Source organism: Eublepharis macularius, chromosome 2 (genome assembly GCF_028583425.1).
Source record: "Eublepharis macularius isolate TG4126 chromosome 2, MPM_Emac_v1.0, whole genome shotgun sequence".
NCBI lineage: Eukaryota > Metazoa > Chordata > Lepidosauria > Squamata > Eublepharidae > Eublepharis > Eublepharis macularius.
The window spans coordinates 93,405,982-93,418,137 of record NC_072791.1 but is presented as its reverse complement, the minus strand read 5'-3'; the positions used below and the strand labels follow the sequence as shown (position 1 = coordinate 93,418,137).

General features: G+C 47.7%; 1 protein-coding gene across 1 annotated transcript in view; it reads right to left on the bottom strand.

Moving 5' to 3' along the window:
- SLC1A2 (solute carrier family 1 member 2) overlaps positions 1-12,156 on the bottom strand; it is a 165,783-nt gene that overhangs the window by 20,042 nt on the left and 133,585 nt on the right. The window contains exon 7 of the mRNA XM_054971291.1: positions 2,839-3,072. Coding sequence (XP_054827266.1) covers positions 2,839-3,072 — 234 coding nt within the window. The remainder of the gene's footprint in view (positions 1-2,838; positions 3,073-12,156) is intronic.

The following is a 12,156-nucleotide window of genomic DNA, read 5'->3' as shown; positions in this document are numbered from 1 at the left end:
GCTAATTAATAGGAAACAGAGAGTGAGCATAAACGGGCACTTCTCACAGTGGAGGGTGGTAAGCAGTTGGGTGCCACAGGGGTCGGTATTGGGTCCAATGCTTTTTAACTTGTTTATTAATGATTTGGAATTGGGATTAAGCAGTGAAGTGGCTAAATTTGCAGATGACACGAAATTGTTCAGGGTGGTGAAAGCCAGAGAGGATTGTGAGGCACTCCAAAGGGATCTGTCGAGGCTAGAAGAGTGGGCATCCATGTGGCAAATGAGGTTCAATGTAGCCAAGTGCAAAGTAATGCACATTGGAACCAAAAATCCAAAATATAAATACAAGTTGATGGGGTCTGAACTGGCGGAGACTGACCAAGAGAGAGATCTTGGAGTCATGATAGATAACTCACTAAAAACGTCAGCACAGTGTGCGACTGCCATAAAAAAAGCTAACGCTATGCTAGGGGTTATTAGGAAAGGGATTGAAAACAAATCAGCCGGTATCATAATGCCTCTGTATAAATCGATGGTGAGGCCTCATTTGGAGTACTGTGTACAGTTCTGGTCGCCACACCTTAACAAAGATATCATAGCACTGGAAAAAGTACAGAGAAGGGCAACTAAAATGATTAAAGGGTTGGAACACTTTCCCTATGAGGAAAGATTGAGGCGCTTGGGGCTCTTTAGCCTGGAGAAAAGACGACTGAGGGGAGACATGATAGAGGTTTACAAGATAATGCACGGGTTAGAGAAGGTCGAGAAAGATGTGTTTTTCTCCCTTTCTCACAATACAAGAACTCGTGGGCACTCTATGAAATTATTGAGCAGTCGGGTTAGAACAGATAGAAGAAAATACTACTTTACACAAAGGGTGATAAATACATGGAATTCGTTGCCACAGGAGGTGGTGGCAGCTACAAGCATTGCCAGCTTCAAGAGGGGACTGGACAAATATATGGAGCAGAGGTCCATCAGTGGCTATTAGCCACAGGAGATAGATGGTATTCTCTTTGTGGGGAGGTGGTGCTCTGTTGTCTTGGTGCTGGAAGGAAGGCAGTGGGAGGGCTTCTGGTGTCCTGGCCTCACTGACAGTCCTTTAGATGGCACTGGATTTCTAGCCACTGTGTGTGACAGAATGTTGGACTGGATGGGCCACTGGCCTGATCCAACATGGCTTTGCTTATGTTCTTATGTTCTTATGTTCACAGTGCAGAGCTTTCCCCTACTTCATGCCACTGCCCTCTTGCTCACTGCTGCTCTGCCTCTGCTGCAGCTGCCTGCACTCAAATAATTAGACCCAGCAGAGTCTGACTCCATGGATCCGATCTGGGATTCTCCAATATGATCAGGCATGGTCAAGTTATACCTGATTGGCATAAATCCAGCTATTTAGCCAGATCATGAATCCCAGATTGTACATCCCTAATTCTAGGGAGCAAAAATGCTCTTTGAAGTGAGTACGGGAGCTGCAGCAGTGATTTTGGAGCAGTGAAACCCACCCCCATCCCCACCATGCTGTCTGGTCATCTAGGAATGTCACTGAGGTTGGTCTGATTGTTATAGGGTACAATGGGAATTTAAGTTCTTCATCATGCCCACTCCCAGCACTTGCTTGAACTGTGCCCCCTTCCCTTCTTTTCTGCACCTGCCTCCTGCTGATATCTTTTCTCTTTCTTTCTCTATCTGCTTTTCCCAAGATGACAGTCAGAAGAGGCAGACAGCTTGGAGGGGGTGCCTGAGGCAGGGCAGGAAAAGCAAACCCAGGGAGAAGCAAAAGGGAAAAAACACAACACAAATGAGTAAAAGTTAACTGCCAACCTTACTCTACCCTTGCAGCACAGGGGAAAGCCTTAACATGTGGACACTGTTGCTTGAGGAGGGGGAGGTTCAGCTTCTTCTCCTCCCATGTGGGGTATGATAAAAATGCTAGCACTAGTTACAGTTTGCCTTCCACCAGCCCACCCTCCACAGCCAAGCCCTAAGGTGTTTTTTTTTGCTCCTTTATTTTCTCACTTCCTTTCTACATTAACCCATGAGCTCACAGCCTAATCTCTGTCCCTTTGGAACTGCCTGTTTCTTAGAATTCTTAATTAGAAAATACAGAGCACTTTTATGTCTTTTATTTCTCAATTTATTTCCTGGACAGCAAGCACAAATATCAGGCTGTCTGGATCAAAACCAGACATCTGGCAACCCTAGGGAAAAACAGTCTTCCTTTTGAGTAAATACAGTACATTGGTTAGATACAATGATTTAATAATAATAACATTCGATTCATGTACCGCCCTTCAGGATGACTTAACACCCACTCAGAGCAGTTTACAAAGTATGTTATTATTATCCCCACAACAAAACACCCTGTGAGGTGGGTGGGGCTGAGAGAGCTAGAAGCTGTGACTGACCCAAGGTCACCCAGCTGGCTTCAAGTGGAGGAGTGAGGAATCAAACCCGGTTCTCCAGATTAGAGTCCCATGCTCTTAACCAATACACCAAACTTAGCTAGTAACAATAATTAATAATACTATGTGATGAGGTATTTGCTGAAAAAGCAATCCACAGCAGGTCTACTCAGAATCATATGCAGTTCTATTCAATGGGACCTCCTCCCAAGGAAATACCATTACTGTGAATCCCTATACTAGCGCTTTTTCATCCAATTTCTGATCTTTTTTTAAAAAAAAAGTCCCAAACAACACATTTCTGAAAATATTCAAAAGCTTAATGCTTTCTGGCTGGAATCTATGCAGTGAGAGTTTGAACAGCCGCCTGGGTAAGTATTGTTAACAAAGTATTACTATGGTACTGAATCCTTGTTAAGCATACCAATATATGGCATGCTGTATCAAATACCTTGAAGCAGTGCCCAGAGCAGTAATCCATGCTTGGAAGATGCCAGCAAAGAATGAGAAGGGATTTTTCCTTGTTACGGCAAAGTACAACAAAGGCAAGAAAATCCCTCCATGGATGACAAGGCCTATGATCACAGTCACCATGTACATGCCTAGTTGCCTAGCAACAACTTCCAGGTCCTTGATTGCAATGATTTTCCCACAGATGAGACAAGCAATGCCCAATGGAGAATACCTAAAAGAGAAAGAAAAAAGAAAGGTAACCAAATAAAAAGAATGCAGGAATACCACCATCGAGGAATCTGACTCAAAACAAAACATGACACCATTCATATACTCATTGGTTTTTACAACAAACATGAATACACTGAAAATTTACTTGAACTTTCTGATTACCTGGCTTAAGGTCATTACCCTTCACCTGCCCCTACATTCCCCTATCATTTCTAAGTTTACAGTTGTTGCTTAAAGGGTGTGCAGACTACATAGTCAAGGTAATGTTGCCATGAAAAATCTTGCCAAATATTCATGTAAAGTGAAGATTTTGAGTTCACAATGAGAATCTTATCAGAATAGGCTTGATAGCCACAGCTGCTCTCTCTGCCTGGTTGTTAAAGGAATTTCCCATGATCTTCTCTACTGATCAAGAATTGGTTCTGGACACAAGCAACAATCCAAGGTCATTGGCAAAGAATCCTGATCATGTAGTGCAGAAGATGGTGTGAACTAATAAGATCTTGATACTTAATATTCAGTAGTATTCAAACACATGTCTATGCTTCTAAGGATTGTGTAGCAGAGCAGAAGAGAAAAAAGTGATTTCTTAAAGAATTCTTAACAATGTATTAAGCCTACCAATTACAGAAGTTACTAGTCATCTATTCATACGTATAGTGGCATGTTGAAGGTCTGAAGGGAGAAAAAACTATCAACATTATAAAAGCACCCCTACTAAGCGGTCTAAAATTTATTCTTATTTATCACAAAAGCTGGGTATGTGCTAGGTGTGTAGCTATTTATGCACCTGTGCACTCTTAGAATGGTAGTTCCAAATGAAGATTACAAACTTTTGAGGGATAAAAACAGTCCTAAACTCCTTGACTACCTGATGATGACCACTGTGAGAGCACTGAACCAGAGGCAGCCTGAGCAGAGAACTGATGATTTCTTGGAACGAGCACTGAGGCCAGGCTTTCCACCCCAACTAATAACTGATGAAAACACCACCCAGGCAACTAGAAAGGTCGCCACTGGCTCTCTCAGATGAATCAATTGTTAATTGCTTATGCCAGTAGCAGAGTCAGGCATTGTATGCAGACCAGTCAGCTCCTTGCCTGATGGCAACATCTGAGTAGACATGGGCACAAACCAAAAAAAAAATCCTGAACCACGTGATTCGTGGTTCATAGCATTCCACGAACCACGAACTTCTGACCTTTTCCCAGTTCGGGAATTCATTCGTGGTTTGTGCCATTTCAACCGCTCCGCACCAACTGCTGAAGCTGGTGCGGGGCGTTTGAAACAGACAGCCCATTTCTTCTGCTGCCCAGGCAGCAGGAGAACGGGGCTATCAGTTTCACAGACCCCGCACCGGTTTCAGCCTATCGACTGAACCCAACACAGGGTCTGTGAAACTGACAGCCTCTTTCGCCTGCTGCCCGGGCCATCAGTTTTACAGACCTCACTCTGGAACCGGTGCGGGGTCTGTAAAACTGACAGCCCAGGCAGCAGGAAAAGAGGATGTCAGTTTCACAGACCCCACAGCTGAACCCAGTGCGGGGGTCTGTGAAACTGATAGCCCCTTTCTCCTGGGTTCAGCTGATGGGCTGAAACCAGCGCAGGGTCTATGAAACTCCAAACCGGCCACGGAATAGCTGGAACAATTTGTTTGTTCCATAAAAACGTGGTCCCGTGGAACGCGTGTTTCGGTGCAAATGAACAAGCCATTCCGTACAGAATTTTGTTCTGTGGTTCATTTCATGCCCATCTCTACATCTGAGTTCATCTTTGGAAACCCTCCTTCAACAGCTCCAAGCATTCAGATGTTAGACAAGTAGATAGGGCATTCTCTGAAGGATTCTCCTTCCTAGAAATAGTCAATTGACTAATGTACTAGCTCTTAAGAAATCAAATTTAGAAATATTCTCTTAAGAATTTGACTGAGTCATTTTTAGCATTGTCTGCTGCTAATTGTTATTTCTAGCTGATTTTTAGTGGTTTTATTTTTATTTGTTAGGTGGGTATCCTATTTTTATTTGTTGTCTATGGTTTTATCTATTATCCACCTAAAAAGATTTCTAGTGGAAAGGCATGATGGAGAGTTTTTAGATAAATAAAAAAATATATTGACAATATTTTTGAAGCAACTTTTTGTTGTTGTTCTCTAAAATACTGCTTCCTGTGTGTGCCGTTTTAAATGGCATTCTCCTACGAGGGTGACTGGAAGGCCGGTCTACATCTCCCATATAGGCCTACTTTGAGTGTTCCCAGAACCACACATCAATTCAGTTGCTACCAGCAATCTAACCTTTTCTTTGCTAGTACCCTGACTATAAAACATTCATACGAAACCTGTTTTCCAAAGCTTCTGGCAGGATATGATCTGAAGCTGTATTTCAATGTGATTTTCATATTTCTTGTTTATAAACAGCCTTGAATACCAAGAGGTAAAAATACAGAGTACAAGTTTTAAAAATATTTTTTTAAAAATAAAACAAAAGCAAGATCCAGTGGTTCCATGCCTCTCCATGGCTACAGTCTCAGGTTACTGAATGTAGCTAGCTGGAGTCCACCTGAGAAGAAGACTGGAAAAGATCTCAGTAATAGAGACCTCACACTTATGCTGAGTTTTTAAATTTAAGTTTCCATTTTAGACACATCGTTTTTAAAAAAAAAAACTGAAAGAAGACTTTTTAGAAAGAACTTCTGCTTTCCCTCTGACCTTTCGATGAACCACCTGATCAACCCTCAGAAACAGTAATCAATCAGTTATCTCTAGGTCTCTTGCATTTCCGTATTTTGCATTCTGTTTCCTCAGGTGCCATGCAGTCTGCTTCTTGAAAAATTTACTCAGGATAATCCTTACAAAAGAGTTCACAAAGCATCCTCACCAGATGCCCAGCTTTGTTTTATGTTCTTATGGCACTTGCAAGAATTTCATAAATCACAGGAGCTGCTGGAGGGGATGAATCTTTCCTTAGAGAAAAGCCATAAATAACTGGTCAGAATGTACCTTTGGATACAGAATAAAGTGATCTATCTCCATAGAAGAAAGGTTCCCATCTATGTGATTAATCTTTAAAAATATCTTCTAGGCATGTACAGCTAAGAATCTTGGGCAGAAAGATGTGTCACTAGCTGTAGCAGCACCAGTGCAAAGAGGTGGGTTTGGGTGCCAGTGCCAGTACAAGTGCAACAGCTGTGTAATGTTCCTGAGTCAAATCCAGTCTTCTCTGACAATAGAAAACCATGACGAGTATAACATTGGACAATAAATAAAAAATACAAAAGCTAAACAGGAACTTCTTTTGATATCTAGTAAGCTGCTGAGGTGTAATGAATGGAATACCAGACTAGGACAGGATTCCCAGGCCCCCGCCAATAATTAATTAAATAACTAAATGGCCATTGGGCCAAAGGCATGACATCACTTCTGGGGGAAACCTGGAAGTGATATCATTCCTCTCTAGAAATTGCTGGAATTTGGCACCCCCAGCACACAGCTTGCTGCGTTAAGCTGGGGGCTGTGGTTTGCCGCTCTGACAGAGGTGGGGCAATGCTTGCTCTCCCGGGCATGTTGGGGAGAGGCGGAGCCAAGGCTTCTTAAGGCAGCTCCGCCCTGGATTCCCCAGCAGTTGCCTTTCACTCAGGAGAGAAGCATTGTGTTCCCTCCGAGCAGCTGAGGCAAGCGGGAAGAACAGTTGTGATCAGCTGTTGCGCAGTGAGAGCTGAGGAGGCTACCTGAGCTGCATGGGAGCGGCATGGCTTGCGGCGGCTGGCAGCGCTTCGTACAGAGCGCCAGGCTTCAGTGGCCTGCTCGGGGCTTGCATGCATTGTGCAGCGCAGCTCAGAGCGAGGCATGCAGGGAGGCTGAGCGGCCAGTGGCTGGGTCGGGCAGCCAGGGTTTGCAGCACAGGGCACCTTAGGGTTTTACTCTGGGGCAGCCTGAGGGCGGTGTAGAGCCTTTCCTGCCCTAGCATACTAGTGGGGCTTGGATTTTTGAGGACATCATATCCCAGCAGGGCAACTCTGGTGTTGGCAGCCCCTTGGCGCTGCCTGCCTATTTAGGCCCTTGGTTGCCCCTACCCCTCCCTGGTATTTGGCCCCTGTGGGCGCAGAAGGGATTATTGTCAGTGATTGAACCTGACAGCTAATTATTCTGCACTCCTGCCTGGTAGTGCCCATTTGGGTATAGTGTTGGAGTCGGGGGTGGCCAATCTGTGCTAACTGCTCCTTTTCCTGGTAAAGCAGCCATTTTGGATTAACCCCTCCCCTTTAGGTTGGGTGGTGGCCATTTTAGGAGCAATACTGTTAGTGGGCGGCAGCCATTTTGTGCAGGTGTTAGTGGCTGATTATCATCCAGTATGCCACCAAAAAGGGGGGTTGGAAAGTCCAAAGGCAAGCAGCTGGCCCAAAGGCCTGCTCAACAACAGCCTGTGCCAGCGCCTTCCTCCTCGGATGAGGAGGATACAACAGGCATGCAAGAAATTTTGGACCGCATTTTAGCCCTTGAACAAGCCCAAGGGTCTCCAGGGCAATGGGCCAGTAGGGAAAAGAGGCAGAAGGCAGCCAAGGCCACATCTGCCACCATGTTTAGGCGTGAGATTTTAACACTTTCTGCCCTGGAAGGTTCAGCCAATACGAGTGCTACCAGCAGCAGAGCAGCACTGGTAATGGAGAGCAAGGATACTGGCGGAGGATTGGAGGAGCAAGGCAGGTTGGCTGAAGCTTTACCCTTGGCAGTTGCGGTGGACTCAATTGAGGGAGAAGGTAAGCATAGCATCACTCCGCAGCACACATACCAGTGGCCATGGGGACCTTGGGGTCAGGCTTCTGCCTCAACCCCTGTTGGCTCTTCATATTTGGCAAGTAGTCAGCCCAACACATCACTGCGTGGAGGACAGCTTGGCGCTTGGCCTCTGTGGTCTCAGCAGGTGGCGCAGGGTCAATATGCAGGGCCAGGACATGGCAGTTCATGCATCCCATGGCAGCCATTGCAGAGTTCACCATGGATGCCTTCAATGTTTGGGCCAGCTTTATATGGGTCTGTCCCCTTTAATGCTTTACCATTTGGGGATGTGGCACTCCATTTGGGTGATCATCTTACCCAGGCAACTAGGGACAAAATCCTTAGGAGTGAATACGTGGACGTCTTTACTCTTCTCTTCAGGGAACTGGAGAAGAAGGATAAGAATGACCTGGATGACAAGGGGAAAGAACGGCTTAAGCACCGCAGAGTGGACCCAACTCGTTACTTGTTAGAAGGGTTCGTGTTTGGTTTTCATATTCCTTTTCAAGGTCCACGGACCCCTTTCATGGCAGCCATCTTGCGTTCAGTGGCTGGGATGGAAGGGGTAGTTCGGGACAAAATTGCCAAGGAGTGTTCTGAGGGAAAGGTGTTGGGCCCATTTCAGTCCCCTCTGGTTTCATGTCTGCATGTTTCACCGTTGGGTGTGGTTCCTAAAAAGGCACCTGGTGAGTTTTGGATTATTCATCATTTGTCTTATCCACAGGGTGGCTCGGTGAATGACGCCATCCCTGAGCATTTGTGTTCAGTTTGTTACACTTCATTGGACCAGGTGGTTAAGGTGGTTCGACGGTGTGGGGTTTCTGCTGAGATAGCAAAATGCGACATTAAGTCTGCCTTTCGCCTTCTTCCAGTTCATCCAGACGATTTTGAGTTGTTAGGGTTTGCCTTTGAAGGGTACTATTATATGGACAGGGCCCTTCCTATGGGCTGTTCCATCTCATGAGCTGCATTTGTGTGGTTCAGTTCCTTCCTTGAGTGGGCTGTGTGTCACCGGCTGGGCAGTCAGGATGTGGCCCACTATTTAGATTATTACCTTTTTTGGGGTGTAGCAGGATCTGGACAATGTGCCAGGCTCCTGGCTGGGTTTGTTAGCTTAACCAGGGACCTGGGTGTCCCGTTGGCTCATGAAAAGATGGAGGGCCCATCCACTAGGTTAACATTTCTTGGCATAGAGCTGGACACAGTGCAGCAGACATCTCGTTTGCCTCTGGAGAAGCTCAGGGATATTAGGGCGCGCTTAGCTTCGATGAAGGGTCAGGCTAAAGTTTCTCTTTTGGAGCTCCAGAGGCTTGTGGGCCATTTGAATTTTGCATGCTGGGTAATGGTGCCCGGGAGGGCGTTTTTGCATCGCCTATGTGATGCTATTGGAGCCCTCCGCTTGCCTCATCATAAGATGAGAATTAATAGAGGTATGTGGGAGGACCTGGAAGTTTGGGAGCAGTTCCTTGACTCCTTTAACAGGGTCACGTTTTGGAGGGTAGACTTGCTTTTGGAAGCAGACCTTCAAGTTACCACTGACGCTTCTGGATCTTTGGGTTTTGGTGCATACTTTTGGGGTTATTGATGTGCTGAACAATGGCCTGCTGACTGGTTGGAGAGGGGCCTTAATCGGGACGTAACATTTTTGGAGTTGTTCCCGATTTTGGTGGCAGTTTACCTTTGGGGTAAGGACCTGGCCAATCACACAGTTCATTTCTGGTGTGATAACCAGGCCGTGGTTCACATTTTGAATTCGCTTACATCTAAGTCCCCTGCAGTCATGAAGTTAGTTAGGCCGTTTACGCTCCGCTGTTTGCAATTGAACATTCTGTTCAGGGCAAGGCATGTCCCTAGCTTGGACAATGGTGTGGCAGATGCCCTGTCTCGCTTGCAGATGGAGCGTTTTCAGCAGCTTGCCCCCGAGGCTGACTTACTGCCAGCCCGGACAGGGCCAGCGTGCCCATTGAGGCCAGGTAGGCGGTGGCCTCAGGCACAGGGTGCCGGAGGAGGCGCGGGGGGTGGGAGCATATGCCACAGAGCTGCAGCCTCCTATCCCTCCCACCCCACGCCGCCACCAGCACACACCCTCGGCCGGGCACAGCCGCCGCCAGCAGGCATCTGCGGCGGCGCAGGCAACCGAGCGGGAGAGCTTGGAGGCCACCCGCGCACCGTCAGAGCCGCCCGCCGCAGCGATTGGGCCGGCGGCGGTGCACATGCTCCCATGATGACATCACGCGTGACGTCATCACGCAGGCTGGAGCGCATGTGCAAGTGCACAGGGGGGCACCCAGCCAGCCAGTCGCGAGCAACAAAAACCCTTGCGCCACCCCTGGGCCCGGATGCCCCAGGAGCTGTGCGAACTTGGAAGATGGAGGCATGCAAGGCAATTCAACTAGCTATGGCACCTAGCACGTAGAGGACTTACGACTCTTACATCGGTGTGCCAATTTGCAGGGTTTAAGAGTGAGGCTGGGCTGCAACAGGTATGGCTGGTTCCTGTGGAACACCTGATGCAGTTTTGTGTCTGTCAAAGAAGTAAGGGCTTAGCAGTAAAGTCTATTAAGGCACGGTTGTCTGCTCTGGCCTTTGCCAGTAAAGTCCGTGGCCTTAGTGAGGCCACAGGTGATTTTAGAATTTGTAAGATGCTGGAGGGTTGGTCCCAAGAGGTGGGGCATTGTGGGGATGACAGGCAGCCCATTTCCCCAGCAGTCCTGCTGGGTTTGAGTGTGGTTTGGGGCCGCATTTACAGTTCTGATTTTGAAGAGAAGCTGTTCCATGCAGCTGCTTTGACTGCCTTGTTCGGTGCCCTTCGTGTAAGTGAGTTGGTGGTAGCGTCCCTTAAGGATGTGTCCGGGAGGGCCCTGTTGGTACAAGATATTAAGTTTTTTGGGGAAACAGTGAAATTAACTGTGCATTGCTCGAAGACTGATCAGTCACGGAAGGGATCGGCCATTGTGCTTGGGAGTTGTGGTACTAAGGAGATTTGCGCCGTGGCTGCTTTACGGGAGTTTCTGTCAGCCAGGGGGGAGAAGGCCGGGGTGTTGTTTCATCACAATGACGGGAAACCCCTCATAAAATATCAGTTTTGGGCGGTGACTGGACATGCATTGGCCAATTTGTTTATAATTGGGGTGGCCTCTACGGCCACAGCTATGGGTTACCCTGTGTCTGCAATTCAGAAGGTGGGCAGATGGCGGTCTATTCGCCCCTAACTGCAATGTAAACATGTATCATGTTTTTCTTTCACGAGCTGTGCCGTGCTGCGAGAGGCTGAGGATCCTCATCGTTGGGCACAGCATGGTGTTCTGGGCGGCCCACCAGGCCAAAAGGACATCGGTGGAGTCCCAGCTAGGTTTGAGTGATTGGACCATGGTGGAATGGCTGGGTCGTCGCAGCCTTAGGTGGCCAGTCCTGTTGCCACTTTTGTTTGAGGGGAGGACAAGTCCTCCTCCCCATGTTTTAGTTATACACCTTGGTGGAAATGACCTTGGTTTAATAGAAGGCAGAGCCCTCTCTGTCCAAGCAGAGGTGGATTTACAAGTGGTCTGCCAGCACTGGCCAGAGGTAATGATCGTGTGGTCTGCTATGCTACCACGTTGGGTTTGGTGGGATGTTTGGGATCTGAGGGCGATTGAGAGGGCTTGGCAGAAAGCTAACAGAGCCCTCTTCTGAGCAATGGAGAGTGGTTTAGGGATTTATTTGCCCCATCCGCAAATTCGACTGGAATTTGCTGTCCTCTACCGAGGGGATGGGGTTCACCTTTCATTGAAGGGCAACAGCATTTTTCTTAATGACCTGCAGCAAGGGCTTCGGCTGGTGGTAGACAACCTGTGGGGCACGAGGGCATAAGCAGAGGCTTGGCCTGGCGTTGGCAGGATAGGGTTTGGAAAAATCAGCGGGCCAGTGAGCACCCTTGGCATGTCCCCATTTGAGGAGGAAGTGGGGTCTGTCAGGATCACTGGTATTGTTTGACGGCTGCCAGCAGAGAGGGTAGACTGCCACATGGGGGCTCCTGTACAAGTATGGCCCCTCATGTTTAATGGCTGGGGGGTTATTAGGCTTGGTGGAGGTTTCATACGCCTGGCTGGCCGGGGGCCAGCCATAACTTGGATGGCTCGCACCCGGGGCTGAGGGGCTCGCCCAGACAGGTCAGGGCGGAGGTCCATGGGTGACCCCAGGGCCTGACCTGTACCTCTTAGTTAGGCCCTTGCTGTTATTATGTTTCAGGTTATGCTGTTGTCAAATAAATGGCCTTTAGTACCCAACAACTGCGTCTGTCTCTTCATTCCGTCTGGGGTGGCAAACTGTATG